Source organism: Nymphaea colorata, chromosome 5 (assembly GCF_008831285.2).
Source record: "Nymphaea colorata isolate Beijing-Zhang1983 chromosome 5, ASM883128v2, whole genome shotgun sequence".
In the NCBI taxonomy this organism is placed as follows: Eukaryota; Viridiplantae; Streptophyta; class Magnoliopsida; order Nymphaeales; family Nymphaeaceae; genus Nymphaea; species Nymphaea colorata.
In genome coordinates, this window is record NC_045142.1 from 22227309 (window position 1) to 22251049 (window position 23741).

A 23741-nucleotide genomic window follows, 5' to 3' on the forward strand; every position below is an offset into this window, starting at 1 on the left:
GAGGGGCGAGCTATAATTCAAAATTTTTAACGGAGGGTGAATATAATTTTTCAAAAGTTTTATGCAGGTTAAATGAATTTTTAAAAATTACATGGCCGAAATAGATGCCATGTCAGCCATGACATGCATGTTTTGGCTTCTGGCTAGGTGCCAAGCTAAGGCCATACCATCAATAGAATATTTTTTGTATGTGTTGTTCTTTGCCATTCCTTTGGTCTTATCCAAAACCTTATGTCTCTTTTCTCAACTTAGTTAATCAACAAAAAAGTTTGCCGGCTCTCCTGCAGTAACTTTACAAAGAAAACTTAAAACATAACCTTGTGATTAAGGTTAAAATATAGTGTTTATATTAAGTACGTGATTTTTAGAATGATGGTCATAATCTTCTCGCTCACCTAAAAATTTTAAAAGGCGCGCGGGGTCTAAAATTAAAATATAATGCTCAAGATGTGAGTGTGGGTATCCTTGCTAGTGATTAATGGCCCCATACCAATGTTGCTAGAATCAGCATAAGCTAGTCCTCTCAAGTTAAATATGTGGCAAATAGATTTGATTATGTTCATTACTTTATCTCTTTCTCCTTCTTTATATATGTATGGGGAATTAAAATTAGAGAATTTAAATTAGTTAGCTAAGAAATTAAGGAGGTCAATAGGTCGGATTCCAATTAGACATATCCTTTATCTGTTTTTTTTTTTTTCGAATGATCACATGTTCAAATTCAGATTCGAATGTGAATAGAGAAAATTCATATCCTAATCCGAATCTGAAATTTGACTTCACAATCGAAATCTGACGCCAATCTGGTTTTTACATCCATATCCAATCGAAATGTTGAACCGAATCTGATCGATTTTTAACATAAGCATTGAATATAGGATATCCATATACGGCTTTTTTGAAACGGATCGATTAAATATCCGATTCATATCGAATATATTGACATCCCTATACAAAGTGTTATTAAATGGCTAAATAATTAAAATATACCATTAAATTATTTTATCAGAAGGTATGAATTTTTATTATTTAGTCATCTAACAACATACATATCAATATACATGAGGAGTTCAATGTTGTCGCATGTCGGATGCTGCCGGATGTTATATGAATTTGTTTGCCAAAAGCGATGCTGTCAATATCAAGCATGGATAAAATAAAGTTTTTCAGTTTTTCGATTTTTTTTTGCCTGAACCTGGGTCTAGTCGGACTGAGTACCAGATACCCGTCGGGTACCCGGGCCCGATGCCCAAGCTTAAGTAGTAAAAGAAAGATAAAAAAAGAAATAGAAATGGATAGAAGAAAGATTTGGGCCATACATCAGGTGGCTCAGATTTGATGTCCGTAATGCCACTAAAAACTGAATGTCATTGTTCAGTGTTCCTGTACCAACTGTGACTCATTCGAGGATGTTGGTATTGTAATTAGAGATATTTACTCAATGCTTAAAGTAAGTCCTCGTTTGACACTTTGTCAATTCCATGTGTTAAAAAGAAAACCAAAAATGTGAACCAACCTTATTAAAATTACGATAGAAATGTAAACCCTAGATTGGAATACATATTCTTTTTTTTTTAATTACTTTATATTAATCGGCATCTGTTGAAATATAGAGGAGCCCACATATTATTTGTTCATATAAAAGCTTTCACAGACTTTTACTTGTTCCTCTCTAATGCATTGCCACTTTTTATTGCCCTGACTCTAAATTGGACCCGTTTAGTAGAAATTGATAAAAGAAGGTTTGAGTTAAGCTTGTACATCGGCCTGACCATGCATACTCGGTACTCGGCCTGACTTTCACCTGAGCTCGGACCTAAAAGCCTGATCGCCTCGGGCTTGGGCGTGCCCAATGGTACCCGGTTTGGCGCGATAAAATTTAAATATTATTTTTAACTAATAATTTATATTTTATTATTAATTTAAGATTATTTTATATTTAATTTTTTTTTTATTTTAACCATGCCAGGCCCGGGCTCAAGTTTCGAGCATCAAGCCAGCCCGATTCCCAGGCATGCTAAAAATTGAGTGTCGGGGCAGCCTGAGTAGGCTTGACTAAGCTTGACTCGGCTCCAAAACTTATATTTAATATTATTTTATAATTATATATATTATTTTATATTAAAAAATTAAATTTTAATGTTAATCCAGTCAGGGCCTAGGCCACTGTTATGAGCTGCAGCATGGCCCGAGCCCAACTTCTTATCAAGTCGGGCCGGCTTGATGCCCAACCTTCCTAAGCTCTAAAAAGACTCATCACTCAAGCCCAACGCAGAAATTTAATTGATTGAATCCAATTTGTGTAACATTATTCTTTTTTTAGCAGGATGGATTTGGATCGGGATCCAGACCCGGACCCAAACCCATCACATGTTAGCCCGACGCGTTCTTCTCCCTCGCCTTCCTCTTCGTTCCTTCCTCTACGGCATTGCAAAGAAGAGACAAGAGGCAGGAGCAACAGCCGACGATAGAGGTGTTGCCGTGGCAACGTTCGGGCCGGTGGAGGAAGGGCGACGACGGCGGTGGCGCTTGTAAGCCCTCTCAATATCTCTCTGCCTCTTCCTCTCCTTTCTATCTTCTTTCTTCTCCTCCTCCCTCATGTGCAACCCTCTCTTCTTTCCGTTAGCATCCTCCTTTTCCCATGCCCTCTCTTCCTCTCTGCTCGAGCTCTCTCCCCGTCTCCTCTGCTCCTCTCAATCTCCCCCATTTCCCCCGCTCGATTTCTCCTCTTTGCCCGTTTCTCCCCTCCATCTGAACTCCCTTCACCAGTCTCCCCTCTCTGTCAACACCATCTCCCTCGCACACTCTTTCCCCTCTCTACTTTCCCATCTCACTGTTTGCACCTCTCTCTTTACCGCCAGCCTTCTCCCACTCACCTCTCTCGTGTTCTCCCTCTTGCTTTCAACCTTCCTCCCAGCCGACTGCCTTCTTCTAATGACAGACCCCTCTCTTGAGGTCCCTTTTTGTCGATTTTGATTCCGTTGTGGCTATTTGGTCAATTTGTAGCTTGGGGACTATTATTTCCCCTCATAGCAGTGATGTGAATGTGTTGGTGGTGGCGGCATTGAGAGATTTTAGCTGTTTGAGGATCTCTCTAACTCGTGAGGTGGCTGTCAGGAGGACTGCAGTAGCTAAGACTCTATATTTGGGGTGAGTAAGGCCTAAACGAGCTTAAATTGTTGAATGTTATTTATTAGAGTGTATAATTATTATTTGAGCATGCTAGACTCATGATTTGATGATTTGGATTGCATTTTAGCGATGTTGCTATTTTGGGGAAAGTTTATGATTAATTTGAGAAGAACAAGAACCCACGTGTATATCTATTTCTTTAGCATGATGTGTTGATTTTTGAAGCAATAGGGAAACATGGTAGAGATTGTTATGTTGTCGAGAATATTTAGAACCGTCTTAGTGAGCACGTGGTGCATGTTTTTGTGAACGTGTGTATCTTGGCGTTATTTGGGAAAAGAATGCGTAAGTTAGATGTAACTATTGGGTTGACACTTTAACTAAAGAAAGCAAATGAGAAATGTGTTAGTGATGGATTGATCGCAGGCTTGGTTTTGACGTTTGGTGGCAACATCAAGAAGTTGGGAAGTGACCTATTGGAGGGCCTTGTGGGTCGACACTATCCGTCGACACCCTCTTGAGGCGATGACATGCCTCAAAGATTATATTGTCAGATTTGTATTAATTGGAAAGCGATCCGAATAGAGAACTTATCGTTTGACTGTGTTTGCAGGTACACCGTGCACGTCAAGTAGTCCTTGAGCAATGCAGTTTGTAACTCGTGGTGTTTTGAAGTGATTTGCGGACGCGCAACAGGTATGGCGACATTCCTAGCAAATCCCTGCTTGGTGCTAACTTGAGAATGTGTGTTCCTAGGATCGTTGAATCCTAAGATTGTGATGTGATTGAATGATTGTTTTGTGAGTGAATGTATGTACGCATGCAAATGATTGATATGTCTTTATTTTGAAAAGCTATTAAAAGCTGGTTTTGAAAACTGATACGCATTTGCATGTGCATGCTAGAACTGATAACTGCTTAGGACAGATGAGGTGAGGTATCGAGTCAAGTGTCTCCTCGACCCCGATTGTGCATTAGAGAGCATCGTAGAATGATAATTGCATAGGACAACTACGAACCAATCACGGATCGAGACTACTCTCCGTGGTTTGGCTAAGTTTTGAAAGATGTGCTGAATATGTGTGATTGTGAATGTTGTAATTTGTTGCATATGCATTGTCGTGGGCAATAATGCAATTGAATGAATTGAAGGGTAGTTGTACCCGTATTGTTATGACAGCTAGTTAAAAATGTTAATGATATGTATAGCTCTCGTGGAGAGGCAATTGGAGGTGTGGGTGCACTCGTGAAGTGAACCAACCTCATGAGCTAGCCAGTTATTTTGTGAATGATTTGTCATGTGACAAGTTTTGTTTTGGAAAGCTATTAGAAACTTGTTCTAAAAATTATTACACATTTGCATGTGCATGTTAGAATTGATAACTACTTACGACAGATGAGGTGGGGTATCGAATCGAGTGTCTCATCGACTCCGATTGTGCATTAGAGACCATCATAGAATGATAATTACATAGGGCAACTAAGAGCCATCACGGTTCGAGACTACTCTCCGGAGTTTGGTTAAGTTTTGAAAAATGTGATTGATGTGTTTGATAAGATGTGAATTTTTATGAATGTGAATGTGGTGATTTGTTGCATATGTATTGCTGTGGGCAATGATGCAATTGAATGAGATTATGAGGTAGATGTACTCATATTATTATGATGGTTAGCTAAGACTGTTAACGTTATGTGTGGCCTTCGTGTGGAGGCAATTGGAGGTGTGGGTGCATTCGTGAAGTGAACCAATCTCATGAGCTAACCAGTCTTTTTTGTGAATGTGCAATTATAATGATAATAATGAAAGAATAAGAGATGAGAGGCCAGTGGGATGTGGCTATGTATTTGGGAGTTGTCCCGCTTTCACCACTGGTCTCGCCTGTTTGGAGCGCAGGCGGTGCAAGACCCTATGGTATTGTTGTGTGATATGCTTAGAGCGTTGCGCCTTCCCAACCTGAGTGTCCTAGGGAAGGCTGAGTATCTCTCTTTGGAATTCACACACTTATGGATAAGTGTTCTACCACTGCAGTGAGAATGGATCCATACTATTATGAGCCACCACAGGAGGTTGTCTCTCGGCTGTAGGCCGCTTACGGTGTGCACGTGCTTGTGTTTGCACCCATAGGAACTGTCAATTCACTAAAGTTAATGTAAATGAAAGAATGTGAAAGAAGTGATATGAATGATTGCAATATGTCTGAATTGCGTGTGACTATTGAATGTGATATTATGGTCATTTGTGTGACCTTTGCATGTTGTGGTATATGTGATGAGTTTCTTAACAAGTTATGTGACTGTGTGCCCTACTACAACATGATAGTAAATTGTTTCGTAGTTAAAGTAAATGAGAAGAATGTGGCTGTAAATATGAATGAAGTGTATGTGAATGTAGTGAATATGCATGAAGTTAATGCGATTATGAATTATGTTAAGTTTGGTCATTAAGTGGCCTTCACATATTGTGGTGTGAATGAAGCGAATGAGAATGATAGACTTATGTATGAGTTGCATGTGATTTATGAATGTGCTATCAACTGTCTTTTACATGTCGTGGTATATGTGAGTGGTTTTCATTTCAAGTCATAGAAAAGCATGACCCATCACGACATGATAGTGATTGTTTTCGAAATTGTTATATCCCACATTTGAGCATTCATTGTAGAGGGTTAGGGATTTTCCTGGCTTGTTGTCATACTGCGATGGGTAAGCCTTGAGTTGTTTCATTTTTCAGGTTTTGGAGGATCGAGACAGCAAGTTGATCAGATGACTTCATTCACATCCTACTGGGGAGGTTTTGAGTCTTTTGTAGTGTCAGTGCATCGTGTCTTGGTCTCTTTGATGTCATGTTTTTGTTAAACATCAAAGTTGTGGTTTGGGGTATTTTTGTTATATGTACTGACGTGATTTTTGTGTGAATGAAATTGATTATATAATAGGAAGTTGTCCCACTGTCCGAAATTGCATTGTTCATTTCCTTTTAAATTATTGTGTTATCGCACCTCAATGCTTTATGTTTAAGAAACAAAAATTTATTTGAGGATCAAAAAGTTTGAGTGTGACAATTTAAGTCTCAAATCGAGCATGAGTCTGATTTGATTTCATGTGAATGCCAATTTTTTTCTGTGTGGGATTCCATATTAGTTTTAGAAACCTATGTTTGAGTCCAAATCAGAGCCTCAGTCCAACTGTGGGATATCTAATTAGGTTGGATCCAGTAAATGGTGAATCTAAACTGGTTAGGAGAAGAGCTTGTTACCATTAAATGATATAGACAAACAAACCCGAACTGCTCCCACCTTAAGCTTGTGCTCCTAATATGACATATCCAACTCACCCTCTAACAATTTTCATTTTCACTTATAAAAAAACTAACAAATTAAAACAATTAATCAACCTTGTTATAAACTTTTTAATATTTCTAAAAATTTTCAATACCAAATAAAATTTTCACATAATGGGAGCTGGTCATAGAAAAAGATGATAAGTCTCAAGGTGGGACCCACACTTTTGTTAATATTGGCTTCATTTTAAAGGCAAAGTTAATATTTGGAAGGGCACCTATATGCGTATAAAAATAAATATTAAATTTATCAGTATAAAAATATAAGAAATTTTAAAGAGCTGTGTGGGCAACTCCAGTCCACATGTAGCTATCTTATACCGACAATTCTCCAAAATAAGCATTAAAAAATAATTATATCATCTTCGCCAACTTTCATAGACGTTGATGCCTCCTTTAAAAGGTAGATGAAAAGACGAAAGTGTTGGCCAAGATTTTAAACATAATTTGGAAGAAGCCTAATAACTTTGAGGTTTTTAGTATAGTCTGCATTTTTTTGAACAACTCACTAATGGCTGTCATTTTAAACATTAAGGAGGCGTTTGATATGTCTAGAATCACTGAATTTTAGAATCAGAACACTCATTTTTAAAACTTGAAATTATTGAACCGACAGAGTATTTTGTTTTTAAAATTAGGAAACTAACATTTAAAATTTTGATTCCATTTTAGTTTGACGAGGAGTTGAGATTTTTGAATCAAAATTCTAAACCATCAAACACAAAAAGTTCAAGAATAGTTTCATCTTTATGCACTGTCCTTTAAAAATCGAGAAACGAGTTTTGTTATTATAGGAACCCTGGGGAAGGGAGCTGCGAGAAAATGCCAGAGACTCGTATTCGGCATTTATTTACAAAATATGGTAGTAATAAGAATTATTTGAAAAATAAGGCCCTTTCCATAATTATAGCGAAATGTTTGGTGGTTAAACAGAAAAACTCTTTTATGCGAAACTTGGAGTATACGGGCTGCTGAGAACCCCTACCTCTCGGCTTGTTCGCTCGCTCGCTCTCTCTCGCTCTCTCTCTCTCTTCATTTTGGAGACGTTGGGAGAGCCGCGACCTCTTCAGCGGCCCCCTTTCCGGCAAGAAGGCTCATCTTTGGACTTCACATGGTACCCTTCCATCACATCAATCCCCTTTTTATACTACTGTTGTTGTTGAAAAAGCGTCTGTAGTCAAATTTTGCCGGTTTCAAACGAAGCAGTTTTCCCTGGTTTGGTTGATTTGATTCAAGAAAAGTAGGAAAAAATAGTTTATTAGGCCGTGAGTAGTCGGTTTTCTTGTGGTTTCTTCTGTGGAACCGTTTTTCTGTGGGATGAAACAATTTCAGAACTCTCCCTCTGCGGACGAATCATTTTCAGAACTCCTCATATCAGTGGAGGAGGCAATTTTCCTCTTGAATGCTGAATCACTTTATCTGTGACATTAACCTCTCGAATTCCTTCGTCGTTAATTGATGACTGCTATCTCCATTTTCTTTGTAGTGCGGGAGTTTCTTTCATAACTAAGAGCGGTAGGATTACATATGAATGAAAGAACAATGACCAAAGACTGAGTTGATGAAACTCTTTCAAGATGTCAAGCATGCTCAGAACTGGCCTCCTACCGAGCCAATTGCTTACCACCTTGCGTTCATCTTCACTACCCATCAATCTACTTAGACAAATTCATGCCCAGTTTGTTGTGAATCCTATTTTGTGCCCAACCCTTCACATTTTCAACTCTATAATCCACGCCTATGCTCTCACTGCTGCACCCAAGCAAGCCTTCACCTTCTATGTGGCTTATGCCCACCTGCTTCAACCCAACAATTTCACTCTCCAGTTCCTTCTCAAGGCGTGTTCTCGATCATCCTCTGTTTGGGAGGCGTTTCAAGTCCACACCGTCTGTCTGAAGTTAGGGTTTCATTCCTACACTTTCCTACAGAATGCTCTTGTGCATCTTTACAGCGTTTGTGGTCAGTTAGGTCTAGCGCGCAAAGTCTTTGATGAGATACCTCAACGGGATCTGGTGTCTTATAACTGTATGGTTCATGGGTATGCTGAGTCCGGGGATATGGATGCTGCCTTTAGGCTGTTTGAGCAGATACATGAGCCTAATGTTATCACAAGGACAGCAATGGTTGTGGGATATGCTGCAACAGGTGATATTGAATCTGCAAGGAAAATGTTTGATGAAATGCCAGAACGTGATCTGGCATCCTGGAATGCTTTGATTACGTGTTATGCCAAGTGTGGGATCCCAACTGAAGCTATTGCCTTGTTCAGGCAAATGCAGGAATGTGGCATCAGGCCAAACGCGGTGACAATCACAACGTTGCTGTCTGCATGTGCCAGCATTGGAGCCCTGGACATGGGCAAGTGGATACATGTTTATTTGAACAAGAACGGATTTCATTTGGACTTCCATTTGGGCTCTGCATTGGTGGACATGTATGCTAAATGTGGGAGTATTGAGTTGGCTTTGCAAGTCTTCAATTCATTAGGGGAGAAAAATCTATGTACATGGAATGCCATGATCAATGGTTTGGCAATGCATGGCCATGCAGAGCAAGCATTGGTTGTGTTTAACCAATTGCTGGACCATGGAACCATGAGACCAGATGAAGTTACACTTGTTGGAGTCCTTACAGCTTGTAGTCATGGAGGATTTGTTGATGAAGGTCTAAGACACTTCCACTTCACAGCCAAGAAATATGGGGTGGCCCTGGTCCTGGAGCATTATGCATGCATAGTTGATCTTCTGAGTCGTTGTGGTCTGCTCAAGGAAGCTGAGGAAGTTATCAAGAGTATGCCAATTGAACCTGATATTGTTGTTTGGAGGGCTTTGTTGGGTGGTTGCAGATTGCACAAGAATGTGGAATTTGGAGAGAGAGTTATAGCAGAAATGAACGCCAGTAGTAGTGGAGATTATGTCCTTCTTTCTAACATCTATGGCTCTACTGGTAGATGGGAAGATGTGGAGGATGTGAGGAGAAAAATGAAGGCGAAGGGGATTAAGAAGGAACCAGGTTTTAGTCTAATTGAGATCAACAATACTTTACATGAGTTCATTTCAGGTGACAAGTCTCACCCTAGATACACAGACATATATGCAAAATTAGAGGAGCTGACACTAAATATGTCTGCAGAGGGATACATAGCAGAGACAGGACTGGTGTTGTATGACATACATGAAGAAGAGAAAGAGCAGGCCCTTGGCCTTCACAGTGAGAAGTTGGCAATAGCTTTAGGGCTTATAAGTACATCCCCTGGTGTCACTCTTAGGATTGTGAAGAATCTTAGGGTGTGTGGTGATTGCCATTCAGCAACAAAATTCATATCTAAGATTTGCAATCGAGAAATCATAGTTCGGGATAGAATTAGATTCCACCATTTCAAAGATGGTTTGTGTTCATGTAAAGATTACTGGTAATAAAACAAAAACTAAGTGATTCATTTGTCAAAATTTTGACCTTGCCCTTGAATTTTCTTGATCTCATTTTTGTAGTTGCATGGAAACAGTGACTGAAGGTTGTCAAACTTTATTGACAGCACAAGCAGGAGAAAGTATTTGAGACCCAAAAAAAGTTACAAGGGGACAGAAAGTGGAACGGAAGTCACTTTTCCAATGTATGCTCCATCCGAATGAACTTTTCACATGAGCTAACTACATTAGAGTGCATTTCTGATATCCATGGTGTTTTTGAACTGAAAGAAATGCCAGTCACTCTTTTACAGTTAGATAGACCCATGCAATGTGCTCAGTCTCTTCGTCTGACTGGTTGCCGTTGCTGCCGTTTTGGAGGTTCTTTGCTAGTATAAACCTTCCTATGCATCACAGTTGATCCTGTAAAGATAGTTGCACAGATAGGGCCATCCTTTGAAGGTTCCTCAAGGAGCACTCATAACCTTCTGATAATCAGCTTGGTATTTGCTGCTGAAAGCATAATTTTCTTGGTCTGCATAAAGAGGGGCTCTCTCATTCTGCACCCAAATGATTACAAGGTTTCTGGTGCTCACCTTGTTGATCTCCTTTTCATCGACATTTTCATAGCCACCAATACACCCAGATAAGCAATGAAATGTCTGCCAAAATCTGCTCCAGCAGGTCAACGGAAGTCTTTTCTCTCTTCATTTAAAGTGCTTGCATTTGTGGAAGCTCATTATCTAGTACATCTATAGTCATCTTAAGCAGAACCTGAAAGTGGTGCCAATTCATAACACACCTGAAACTTTCTTTGGTGACATGATTTGTCAGGAAAGCTTGGCGATGAGAAACCAAATGGCATAATATAAATTCTTTTGGAGCTTGTTGTACCCTGTAACCCGTAATACACCAACTACCAAGATACTTTTGGGCATAGGATCATGTATGGAAAGTCCAACATGAGCATAATGAAGAATTAATGGCAATCTGATGCTTGTCTGCTTGATATGGAATCAAAGTTTTCTTTTTTTTTTTTTTGGTTTCCTTTCTGATTTCACTCGTTTCTGTTTTCTATCTGTTAATTAATAGCAGTGTACTGTTGTTTCCAGTTAACCTTTTTGCATTTTGTCTGTCTCATGGTTGTGCGTCTCTTACGGTAATTATCATGTTTACTGACTAGGGGTTCTTGATGGTGGCATCAGTTTTCATCGATAAACAGGATGCTTTAACTGGACATGCAAATATATATATAAAAAAAAAAACTGTACATATGTTGTTACCCATCAACACATATAATGGAGCATGAATTGCTTACTGAAGAAGATATAAATTTTTTTAATACTTTTACTGTATATCTAATACATCTAGATAAGTTAGGCAGTCACATGTAACAATCCAAAACCTTTTGCAGTTTTTTATATAAGGAAGGGCACTTTGCTCTTATTCATAGTTAGTCTTGCTTTTCTGAAATGTCTGATGCCCTAAATGGAATCCTTATGGTCCATTGAAAATTTGAAGCACCATATTTGGCATATGAAGCGACTTCTATGTTTCCAATTATCAGAAAAATAGAAAATTATCAACTGGTTCCTTTTGAGTTTGAGTTTATAATATCCTGGAAATGCAGAAGTTCATCCATGGGATCCCTCATGTCTGAGTTTGTGATATCCTAAAAAATCTCGCTTTTCCAAAAGTGTTATTCATACACAAGGGCAAGAACTGATTGTAAGTTCTGAAAATTTATCAGGGTTGGCATGGAAACTTGAGACCATAATGCCCTCAAAAGTGTTTGACGAAATGCCCCAGCCAAGTTTGCACTACTATACCTCCAGAATTGTCAGCCTAGCACGTTCTGGTACAATCCACAGTGCACGCCTGTTGTTTGATAGATTGCCTCAGAAGGACTTAGTGTCTTGGAATGCCATGTTATCAGCATACTCACAAACTGGGTATCATAGAGAAGCATTGTGTTTGTTTATGGACATGAGAATGGCAGGGCTTAGCTGTGATCCTTACTCTTTTACTGCTGCTGTCAGTGCATGTGCTAATGCGGGTGAGCTCAATCATGGCAAAAAATTGCATGGTTTGATTATTTCTCTGGGGTTTGATTCATGCTTGCCTGTTTGCAATTCACTTATAGACATGTATGGCAAGTTATTTCTCCCATTCTGCTCTTTGACTATCGTTGGGCACATGAAGGAGCTCAATTATGTGTCGTGGTGCTCTCTGCTTTCATCATATGTGCAATCAGGATTACTTGAGGATGCCAATTGTGTGTTTAATGAAATGCCAGAAAGGACAGTTGTTGCATGGAATACTATGATTGCTGGTTATGCTTGCCATGGGGATGTCGGTTCATGTTTTAATTTGTTTAAGGAAATGAGGAGGACTGGCAAATCCCCTGAGCTCCCGACATTTTTGAGTCTCATGAGTGTATGTTATGATGCAGGGCATGCTTCTCATGGCCTTATGTGCCATGCCTGCATAGCAAAGTCTGGTCTGGACATGGTGGTAGAGGTGACCAACTCACTTCTTAGCTTCTATGCTAAATTTGATTGCTTGCAGGAAGCCACTAAGCTCTTTAAATGTCTGGATCATCGTACACATGTATCATGGAATGTGATGATTGATGCCCACATGAGACATGAGAATATGGATGAGGCCTTTACTTTGTTTCAGTTGGCACCTGAGAAAAACATTATTTCCTGGACTATCATGATTGTGGGGTGCACCAGGAATGGGTATAGCAAACTGTCACTAGACCTCTTTGTTAAAATGCGGGCAAATCAGCTTCAACCGGATGATTTTACTTTTGGAGCTGTGCTTCATGCATGTTCTAGCTTAGCATTACTTGGACATGGTAAGGTAGTACATGCTTGCATTGTTCGAATGGGTTTCTGTTCTTCTGTTTATGTTGCTAATGGTTTGATCAACATGTATGCCAAATGTGGGGACTTGCTTGAAGCAAACAAAGTGTTTGGTGCTATAAAAAACAAAGACAAAATTTCTTGGAATGCATTGATCAGTGGGCTTGGACAGCATGGCAAAGCTGAGGAAGTGTTGAGACTCTTCAAGACAATGGTTGTGTCAAATATGAGGCCTGATAAGGTCACTTTCATTGGGTTGTTGATAGCATGTAGGCATAGTGGTCTGTTCGAACAAGCGTGGCAGCATTTTGAGTCTATGATCCATGATTACGGGGTCACACCCGATGCTGATCATGTAGCATGCATGATTGATATTTTAGGTCGAGCTGGGTCTTTGAGAGAGGCATGTTCCCTTGTCAAGGATTCTTACAACACAGAGGTTGATGTCAGTGGTTCATTGCTTGTCTCGTGTCTGCTGCATGGAGATGTTGACCTTGCGAGGAGAGTAGCAGGAAACTTATTACTCATGGAGCCAAAGGAGGAGGTTGGTTATGTCTTACTATCCAACTTATACTGTGGCCTTGGCCAGTGGCTGGAAGCTCAGAGTGTGAGGAAGTATATGGTCAAGCAAGGGGTAAGGAAGCAACCTGGTTGTAGCTGGATTGAGGTGAAAAACAACGTAGTAGCTTTTGTGGCGGGTGACTCTTCGCATCCTGAAATCAATGTCATCTGCAAAATTTTGCACTCATTAGCTAGCCAAATGGGAAGCAATAGTTATAACCCGTTAGATTCAGAAAGCAATCTCAGTTCAAAATGAAAATTGTAAAGTCTAGTGACTTTTGCTATCAGGGTGGTGACCACAGTATGGCAGGTAAAGACAGGCACAGTCAGGTCTCCATTGCCTTTGCAGATTCTCTGGATAATAATGAGTCCAGAAGGGAAATGTCACATGATACAGCTCTGTATTCCTACATGCAAAAAGGGGCAGACAGGGAATGGCCTAGTCAATTTCAAAAGATGGTGAAACTTCACTAACAGTCCAAGTGCTTTATTGTTGCATGGTAATGAGTGTCCACCAGAGAAGTTAATGTGATAATGAGATTGGTGGACATCTTAGGGTTCTGGAGTTCAAATGCCTGAGGAGCTATGCCCCAGTTTCCCTGTAGACCTTCAGCCTTGAAAATATAATATAAGAAAAAGAAATTGGGTAAAATTGTTAGACAGCTATCTTGTCTCAAAGGAGTTCATGAAATGCCGTGCTATTTTGCTCAAGGAAAACAATTCTATGTACTGAGAAAGGGTTATTATGAACCAAGTAACTGTTGTCATGTTCAATTTTAGGACAGAAAATCTGGGCTTGTGAGATGCACGAGGACTTTTTTTTTTCTTTAAATGGTGCTTTTATTTGTTTTTTGGATTGTGCTGCTCATTTATGCATCTTTCAGTGCCATTAATTCCTACCAGTATTCCATGCATGCACAGGTAAGTTTGTCAAGTTCTCCTACTCGTATGTTCTCTTATGTGTCTGGGACATTTTTTTGCCCCAAAAACATTTAAAAGGAACACTTTACATACGTTGAGTTTGCAACCTCTAGTTTCCCTTCTGCATTACATCATCGTTATGTTCTTTTCCTTTTTGTTATTGGTTGTTTCATTGTTGCTACAATGTCTATCCTGTTCTAAAATAACTTTATACTGTGAAGTTGTAGGTGCCGTAAGGAGTGGATGGTTTGACTTCCTAATAAGTCAAGTATAGTAGGCTCTTCCAAATGGATGAAGGTATGTTACAGCATTTGGATCTTTAAACTCTAAACCTTCAGCTAGCAAGGGGACTTTGATCATGGCACCTTCACCTAGTAGAACTCAATGATTTTATTTAGATCAGATAAGCTTTTGGTGGTTACCTGAATTGTTATTTTTCAGCTACTAAATTTTTTGCTTCCTATAGTCTCTACTGCTGGTGTTCCAAGTTTTTTGCCTTTTTCACTTTTTTTGATAGGGAAGCTGGATAGGGAGTTTCTTTCCCTTGAATTTCTTTTGTGAGATTTTCTCTTGTTCACTTTGAACTGAACTTGATACCTGTTTCCAGTTAGTAATGCTTTTCAGTTATTGTCTTGTATTAAACAGAAAACTTTTCCATTGCCAGCAACTCTCGCGAGTGCTGTTTATTGGCTTTATAGATTTATCTTACAATGTCATCTTCCTCTAGCTGCTGTTTTTACGTGGTCCTCAGGAGATGACCTTACTAATGTCTCCAGGAAGCTGTAGAACTGGATATGTTTGATCCATAATATCGAATATAATAAGCTTCCAGAACGCAGTTATTTTGGAAAATTTATGACGACGAAGTCAATGTATTTGAAGAGTATGATGAGAATCCATTGTGATTACTGTTTGAATTAAAAAATAATAATTTTTTGATAGATATTTCTTATAGATCTATTTTTTGCCAAAGGTCTTCCTGTCGAACATGGTTAAAGCACTCACAAAGTGTAGGGAAAAAGCTCATGATATCAAAGCTTTGTGAGTGCGCTTTGTACAAGCAAAGCCCGTTAGGGAGGCGGTCAAGATAGCGAAAGAAACCGGTCGGTGGAATTGGTCGGAATCAGTGAAGGGACGAACTCATGCATGTCTATGGTAGCAGGGAGCCCCGCAATTTTCATGCTCGCGGCGTCTCATTTTTTTTTTCACTTCCCCTAAACTTGTTATTTATTTTATCTAAAACTTTTTAGAGATTTTACCTTTCTGAGATCTCGAAAGAGGTTCATCACAAACAAAGTTTGTGGTTTTGAAAAATGGATATTACCAATTTTCTCATGGATATTGTTTTGGAACCAGCTGGATCATCTATGCATGGTATCATTTACTGCGAGCTTCATGTTGGTGACCATATTTTTCTTGGAACCAGTAGTCCTGTTTGATTGGTACTCAAATGGTGAAAAGATTATCTGAACAGTGCTGGAGATATATCTATACTAATAAAGCATTGTGTGATTCATGTCATGTTCTCAAAATTTTGGCTGATTTTTTTGACTTATCAGCCCATGTATTCAGGGCAAACTGTAAATGACAAGGACCTCGTTGGAAGGTACTCCCTGATCAATGATACAGCAGAAGACGTTCGGGTGGGGATATATGACAAGCCCCTTCCCTGCTTTGGGTGTGGGATAGGATGGTTTTCGTGAGTCTCTATCTCCCTCCCTCTCTTGTGCATGCATACACACACACACATACACAAACTTGTGCGAAAGAATGCAAATGACTTGGACCTAGGACATTATGTATGTGGAGACTTGATCAAGATTGGTTAAAGTAACAGCAACAATTTCGAATCCCTATTTTGGACCTGTCATTTGAGGTATGATGATGGGAAAATTTTGAAATCTTCGAAAGATCACTGGAAATTTGTTTGTATTGTGATAACTGGTTCATCATTCACTTTATGTGTCGTGTATTTTATATTGCTAAATTTTTCTTTAGAAAGCCCAGGAGGTTTTTTCAAGAATGAAATATCTCTCTCTTTCTCTCTCTCCCTCTCTCGCGCGCGTGCGTGCACACACACTCATGTATTATATTGTTCATTGTTGACGAATTGGAAATTGATGGTGCATCATCTTCTCAGGTTTTTACTGGGATTTGCTTTCCCAGTCATGTGGTACTATGCCACCATCCTGTATTTTGGTAGCTACTATCGGAAGGACCCAAGGGAGCGTTCTGGTCTGGCAGCTTGTTCCTTTGCTGTAACTCTCTCTCTCTCTCTCTCTCTCTCTCTCTCTGTGCGTTTAGCTGCTGAACATTTTGGTCGTGTAAACAGTGTTTTAAAATGGTATATCTTGTGTGCTGTTGTAGGCTTTGGCATGCACAGTGGCTGTTATCATCATCATGGCTGTTCTACTGTTTTTGAAATAGCAGCTGATGCCATACATTTGTACCATCATGTTCATCCCAGCTGTCATACATGTGAAGGTGAACAAGTTTGGGGATCACTGAATGGGATGGCATCCTCTACAGATACTGGATCTTGTGTAGTCTGTACATAGTAAATGGTGACTACAGATAATGGAATACTAACTTTTACAGATATTGTGGAAATTGTGCAGTGCCTTGTGTCGAAATTTTTCTGGCATGGGTCTGTGGTTTTCAACTAGTTTTTCCTTAAAATCTATCAGATCGAAATGGACAGGTACTTTTCGTGAAAGCGAGTCATTACTTTCAGAACAATTCGAACTTAATACGGTCTCCTTGTTGGGGTTGGTGTAGTAGCAAACATGAGGAACTTCAATGACTTCGAGATCCGTTTTGGATGCAAAGGGTTTGTCTACACAAAGTGGTTCGTTTCTTTTGTGTGACTTTGCACACAGCTAGCGCAATACGCTTCTGGGGACGCGGACAGGTAAAGAACATAATTCTCATACAGTTTGCGAGTCTATCATCAGGATTAAAAGGTTGAGGCTTTCGTGATTTTTACCCATTTTTGCTGAATTAGATTTTATATTTGTACCTAACATGATCCTTTTCAGAAAGTATGGTTTTTTGTTAAACATGCCCTTTTTTGTTAGAAAGTATGTATGTGTGTGTGTGTGTGCGTGCGCGTGCAGAGAGAGAGAGAGAGAGAGAGAGAGAGAGAGAGAGAGATGTTCCATTTGAGAGAAAAACAAAAAGAAAGAATGGGTGGTGAAGTATTTTTGTCATCTGGCTGGACAATCTGCGAACTTATTTAAAATATTACTTCATTTTAAAAAGCTATATGTTTTTATTATAATTAACTATAATATGTGTTATATTATTTTTTATACATCATATTATATTTACATGTATTTTATTACAATCGGACTGAGCTTGCGCTGCAGCTTGTCCAAGCCCAACTTCTTAATGAGCCAGGCCCGAGAAAACAGCTCAAGGCAGATGAAGGAGGGGGAACTCATGTTCTTGCATTCCGAAGACAACAAATCATGGATTCCCACGTTTCCAAAATAGTGGAACAGATACAAATGGAACGAAAAGATGTCCCTGAGGCACATTGTGGCTGGTGTGTACGATTATCCACACCACCTCCCACAAATTATCATGTTTATATATTAATACTTTCTTAAATTCTCACTTATTTATATATGGGTATCTCTTGAAAGTTTAAAACTTAAACTATTAGTGCCTTTTAGTTAGAATTTTATGTATTGGCACCCAAATAACCTTGTTTCTATGTTGGACTCAGAGACAATGGTCTACTATTTACAAGGTGGACCTAACAATATTTGGATTCAGATTTAGATCCAAATTCATGTCTAGCATTGGTTTTGGAAAACCAAATTCAAGTCTGACCAGCAACTAACCAGGAATGCCAATGCCAACAGTATTAAAATACATGACTAATCAGATATTGCTTAATTGGACTTTGTTCTCCAAAAAAATGCAAATAATTGGATTTGGACATCCATGATCATATATGCAATAATTCAATAAGTAAAATTCTCAGAATGAGGGACATTAATGTTTTATTACTAATGGGATTAAAATTTCAACAATATGTTGTCAATGCTAAAAAATATTTAAAAAATTAAATTAAAATAGATAAAAAGATCATATATAATTAAGGGCACTCTGGAATTCATGCGTAAATCAAATCGCTTGATGGCTCCGTCCTCAAACTAGGCTGCTGCAACCTGCACCGAAACCAGGGCCGCTGGAGCTCCGAACCGCTGGTTAAATGCGCATCCAGAATCAATGGAAATGAGGGCACGGAATCAATGTGTCAGAGATATTTGGCAGACGTGTCATTGTCTTTTCCACGTTCGGGAAGGGAGACGGACATTGATGGGGGGGAGGGGGGGGGAGTGGAAAGCTGTGTGAACGCTTCCTTCCACAGACGGAAACTGTCTCTCCCTCTCTTTCTGTCTCTGAGCGCAGGGAAGGAGGTTTCAGACGAAAGGAAAAGGACGATGATGGTGGTGCATGTGGACACTCTTTTAACGCTACCTTCCCCCAAACGGAAACAGCTAGTCCACCACCATCACTCACCCTCCTTCTCAGTGCATTGAAGGTTGCCGACAGAACCTTGACCAGAGGCTGAAAGGACTGAGATTCTGACTGCTGCCGCCATAGTCAAGCGGTGATCAAACAGCAAAGAAACCCCCCGCCCCCCTCTCTCTCTCTCTCTCTCTCTCTCTCTCGTGCAGAGGATTGTGCACCACGCTGTCTTATTTTCTGATGAAGACAAGAGTTGATGTTTTTGGGATATGAGGAACGTGATTTTATGAGGTACTTGGAAGTGGACGTTGTTGGTTTTAATGCCTTATATAAATTGGTTTGAAGGAGATTATTTCACGTCTGGTTCTAGTTCTTCCAAGATACGCACTAGAGAATGTGTGTTTTTAATATGACAACTGGTTAAACCAGCCTAACATGGAGGTTTCAACTTTTCCCCACACATCTTCTGTCAAAACGTCCTAACAATTCAGGAAAACGCACACACTCACAGATACCATCTCTTTCTCACGCTTTCTTTAACTCCCTGACCATGGAGCTCTCTCTCTCTTCTCTCAGTGGGAATTGTGGTGCACGTTATTGATGATCCATTAGTTTTACTGAGACTTTATTGAGTTCATTAATGTATCTCCCCAAATAGTTTTCTCCTTGGGGCCTGCTGAGGACAATTCTTTTCAATTTTTTGTAGGAGGTAGGCTTTTCACAGTACTCTTGCATGTAGAATGTAGCTTAAAAAGATAATACAGGAAAAGAGTGCTGAATAACCAGTGAGATTCTGAAACCACCTTAGAAGAATGTCATAGAAACTAATCATCGATTGCATTTCAAACTGTAGGTGGCAAGTAACACCTCAGCAAGAAGCCCGGGATGTTGATCGGCTGCCATCACCATATCAAGAGGCAGTCACTCACCAAATGTTGCAGGGAAATCTCCAGTTACAGAGTATAGGAAGAGGCACACAGGAGAACCAGACAAGGACTGCCACCTTAGAAGCTCTTCTGCCATCTGGACCAAATGCAATGTCTGAAGCATCAGGGGAGAAGGCCAATCATTCTTTGGAAGACAAAGAAGAGGCATTGGCCGGGCAAGGGGTTGGAAGACAAAGAAGATGCATTGGCCGGGCAAGGGGTTGGAAGACAAAGAAGATGCATTGGCCGGGCAAGGGGGAAGGTAAGTATGGCTGAGGAGGAGTCGCATGTCACAGGTGCATATTGGGAGGTCTATAGTGTGAAGCATAACAACACCCTTTACCTGTACGCAATTGGTCTTTCGACGGTTATGCTACTTCTTTTTTAAAGCCAGCCTTTTGCCTATAATTGCAAAAGGGAGACTCCTTTTTTCTTTCGTACCCAGTTTGAGCGCCCCTACCTATCACCCCTTAGAGTGATATCCACCAACTCAAACCAGTGGCCCCAACACCCTTTGGCTTTGGGGCGATTTAAGTTAAGTTGAAAGCAAATGACCCATCAACTCTTCTTTTTCACAGTTTTTCGCATATAAAGCATAGTCAAGTTTTTCTTGCGTATGTGAGCTTGAAAAAAATATAATAATTTTTTAAAATTTTTAAAAAACTAAAAATAAAGAAAAAATAAAATAAATAAGAAACTAATAACATAAAGATCAAAAGATAAGTAAATTTGTAATAAATAAAAAAATAAACAATAAAAAAACTGTTTCGCATTAAAAAACCAAAAAAAAAGTGAAAAAAGGTAAAAAAACACTAAAAAATGCATTAAATATATGTTTTTTTTAACGTTTTTTTTCAAAAAAACACATTTTTTTAGTTTTAAATTGTCATTTAATTTATCATTTTTTTTTTGAAAAAAAATGACTATGATATGATATAAAATGCAGTTCCAAGTATGGTAATGACAAAAGGTAGCCCAGCCTTTCGAATTATGGGCAAAAAGACAGTAGAGCGTTCAGGCTGGCACATAGACTCTCATGTAGCTTTTGTTTCCATTTTCATCATCCAGAGTTCTCCTTTTCTTTTCTTTTTTTTAAGTATCATCGACCCTTTTTTAATCAGTTGGAGCTTCCTTTTTTCTTAGGATTCGAACATAATACCTTTCCTTAGAACTGGAGTTTGGACACTTGATCGAGTCCAGCTCCAAAGTCAAGCTCTGGGCCGAGCCCACTTGGTGAAATTGGCCGGACTCTGTCCCGGTTCCGGTAACGAAGGACGGAGACGTGAAAGAATGCTCTGAGTCAGGCTGCGTGGGACGGCCGGTAAAGTTGGACTACGTCTTTCTATCTCTCTCACAACCAACTTCCAGGGAGCTTCCGTTTCTGTCCCCTACTCATCTTCATCACTGTTCCTTGGTCTCTTTCTTCAAGCCTCTCTCTCTCTCTGGACTGCACTGCAGGATTTCAGGAGGAGGAGGACGACGACGTCCATGATCTGCGAGAAGAGGAAGAAGGATGCAGAACCAGTACGAGCGTTGAAGAGCAGGTTCTCTCTCTCTCTCTGAAAAACAGTCTGGTGCCCTGGCTATGATCGCGTTTGTTGCCTGTCATCTTTTTTTCTATGAACGTCTGCAAGTTGGGAGGCTCCTAATTTCCTTTTTTCTTCGTTACCGCTTTCCCTTCTGACAGCAATTTCATCTTCACATTCTCAGATGGTAGCCTGGTAGGCCTCCCATACATTTCACGATCTCCGTCGCCATTTTATCTCTGGAGCCGAACCTGCTAAGCATGGTCAAGCACGGTTAGTCTGAAAGCATTTGAACCGGCCACCGCCATCAATTCCCCTCATTCGCACAGATGGTGGAGACCAAGCAATCACCGGCCAAAAGGCGCTGGAAGGCAGTTTGCCGCCGTCGCCGCGGCAGGCCGAGGGCATCCTACCAGTCATTAAATCAGCTAGCGAGCTCGGGTGCCGCTGCACGGGAGCAGCGGCAGACGCGGGCAGCAATCGTAGAGGACGCCGAGCAGCGGCAGACGCAGGCAGCAATCGTAGAGGACGCCGAGCAGCAGCAGACGCAGGCAGCAATCGTAGAGGACGCCACCTTCATGACCGTGTGCAGCAACTGCAAAACGATCTACGAGTACCATTCCCCTGTCCTGGGTAAGCCAATACGTTGCCGTCATTGCCGAGAAGTTTTTGTTGCAGAGAGGACCACATTGAGTACCGAGCTTGGTGGTGACGATTTAAGCGTCATCTCATCATCTTCGCAAGTTGGTGACATTTCAACCCCAATATCGGCTTCACCTGTGCGACTGCAAATGGATGAACTGAACTCGAATGATCCAAGAAGAACAGAGAACCATGGAACCACAAACTGTGGCGAATTGAAGACGGGATTAAGTAGCGAAGACTTGGCTGATCAAAACTTTAACCAGGAAAGGCCGATGGTGAATCGGCCGCCGGTCGGTGATGAGTATTTTAAGCAAGGCCTTCGGTTCATGGTGAATGGTTTCTTCTCCCTGGCTAAAGCTGCTAAACCAGAGCAACTCCCTCAACTGATGTCCTATGGCAAAATCATTCTTCGCAATTTTGCTGATCTTGGTATTGCAGATTCCGGCTTCGGTGCACATCTCAATAGCTTGCAGCAGCAAGCCGCCGACGTTGCCTCACGCGAATCGTTGGCTTCAAGTTCAAAGGCTTCACACGATTCGCTTGTTGATTTGTTGCGTGCAACTGAACGTGAGACTTTTGAGGCACGGCAAAAGAAGGCAGCCATTGATGGAGAAATCAGTGATTGCACCAGGCAGGTGGAGAGAAAAGAGGCATCGCTAGCCGAGGCAAAGGAGAGGGAAGAGATGGCCAGGATAGCTAGAATTCAAGTGGAAGAAGAGCTGGAAGGAGAGAAGGTGAAGCTGATAGTGGCCGAAGCATCAAGTGAGAAGGCCGCGCACGATTTGGTAGGAAAAGAAGAAGCGTCAGCCAAGGCAAAGAAGAAGGTGAGCAGGGCTGAGGAGGAGTTGCAGGTGCATATGGAAGCACTCAAAGAGAGCAAGGCAAAGTGGACAACCCTTTGTTTGCAGGAACCTAATTCGCAGGACTAGGTTCTATGATTGGAGAAAGCTTGTTTGAATTTTAAGAAGGGCTCGTAGCATCTTGTTCTTCTTTTTCTCTTGCACCGTCTCTTGTTCTTCTTCAAAAATTGTGCTTTTAATTGCTATACTTACTATATATATTTGTTGTTGGAAAGAAAGGTGCAATACTTAACGCCCTGTTTGGTTGGAGGGAAAGGGAGGGAAAGGAAGGGACGGAAAGGGAAGGGAAGAGGAAAGAAAGGGAAAAGAATGGAATGGAAAGGAAAGGAAAGAGGTGATTAAAAAACTTGTTTGGATAGAAAGGAAAGGAAAGGAAAGAAAAAACTAAAATCTTCTTTGTTTTTCTTTTAGACGTGGGTCCTCATAGGTATTATGGGCAAAAAAAACTTTTCATCTTCTTTTCCTTTCCTTTCCCTCCCAATCCGTCCGATTTGGGAGGGATTGAATTTACACTAATCTATCATTTCTTTTCCCTCCCTTTCCTTTTCCTTCCCTCGCAGCCAAACATACTTTGTCTCTTTCCCTCCCTTTCCCTCCTTTTTAATTAGCCAACCAAACAAAGGAGGGATTGCTCAATCCCTCCCTTTCCTCCCATTCCCTCCAACCAAACAGGCCCTAAAAGCAGAGTTGGTTGGAGCCCTGCATGCGTAAATGGTTCCCAAATATGAACTTAAAATCTAATCAAAAGCCAGCTTAGTAAAATAATCACAGCAGCATATAGACAAGGTAAGGTCTCTAGTTCCATTGTTGTAGGTGTTACTCTAATTTTTTAATTTTCAAAGGTAGCGGGTTGTGATATGTAAGTTGAAAGCTGCATTATTGCCATAATTAATGTCCGCATAGCTTAGGACTTTGGAGGCAAGGGAAACATGGGAACCTTTGAGCTTCAATTGGAGTGGTTGGGATGAATCTCACCCACTGAAAAGGTATGTTGTGTGAACTGTAAAATAACTCCAAAGCTGGTAGAATTGTTTATTTTGACAAAAAAACAGTATGAAAGCAATGAAACTC

At 40.3% G+C, this 23741-nt stretch overlaps 3 protein-coding genes across 3 annotated transcripts; all 3 read left to right on the top strand.

Moving 5' to 3' along the window:
• The first annotated feature begins 7456 nt into the window (after window positions 1-7456).
• On the top strand, window positions 7457-10084 carry LOC116254203 (pentatricopeptide repeat-containing protein At1g08070, chloroplastic-like). Its single transcript, XM_050077889.1, has 2 exons — window positions 7457-7586; window positions 7959-10084. Exon 2 carries the CDS (start codon window positions 8050-8052, stop codon window positions 9886-9888), a length of 1839 nt encoding a protein of 612 aa, XP_049933846.1. The 5' UTR covers window positions 7457-7586; window positions 7959-8049; the 3' UTR covers window positions 9889-10084.
• A 12-nt stretch (window positions 10085-10096) lies between these two features.
• LOC126410104 (pentatricopeptide repeat-containing protein At2g36980, mitochondrial-like) lies at window positions 10097-14446 on the top strand. The gene is made up of 2 exons (XM_050078092.1): window positions 10097-10563; window positions 11630-14446. The coding sequence occupies exons 1-2, from the start codon at window positions 10533-10535 to the stop codon at window positions 13564-13566; spliced, it is 1968 nt and encodes a 655-aa protein (XP_049934049.1). The 5' UTR covers window positions 10097-10532; the 3' UTR covers window positions 13567-14446.
• A 2207-nt stretch (window positions 14447-16653) lies between these two features.
• On the top strand, window positions 16654-22800 carry LOC116254204 (uncharacterized). The gene is made up of 5 exons (XM_050077890.1): window positions 16654-17142; window positions 19567-19901; window positions 20783-20960; window positions 21098-21183; window positions 21350-22800. Exon 5 carries the CDS (start codon window positions 21495-21497, stop codon window positions 22737-22739), a length of 1245 nt encoding a protein of 414 aa, XP_049933847.1. The 5' UTR covers window positions 16654-17142; window positions 19567-19901; window positions 20783-20960; window positions 21098-21183; window positions 21350-21494; the 3' UTR covers window positions 22740-22800.
• Window positions 22801-23741: the final 941 nt, after the last annotated feature.

Bases quoted from the DNA above. Each gene is read 5' to 3' on its own strand.
- LOC126410104 (XM_050078092.1), top strand. From the start codon at position 10,533: ATGAAATGTCTGCCAAAATCTGCTCCAGCAG. The intron at 10,564-11,629 runs GTCAACGGAAGT...AAAATTTATCAG, and splicing joins GCCAAAATCTGCTCCAGCAG to GGTTGGCATGGAAACTTGAG.
- LOC116254203 (XM_050077889.1), top strand. From the start codon at position 8,050: ATGTCAAGCATGCTCAGAACTGGCCTCCTACCGAGCCAATTGCTTACC.
- LOC116254204 (XM_050077890.1), top strand. From the start codon at position 21,495: ATGGTGGAGACCAAGCAATCACCGGCCAAAAGGCGCTGGAAGGCAGTT.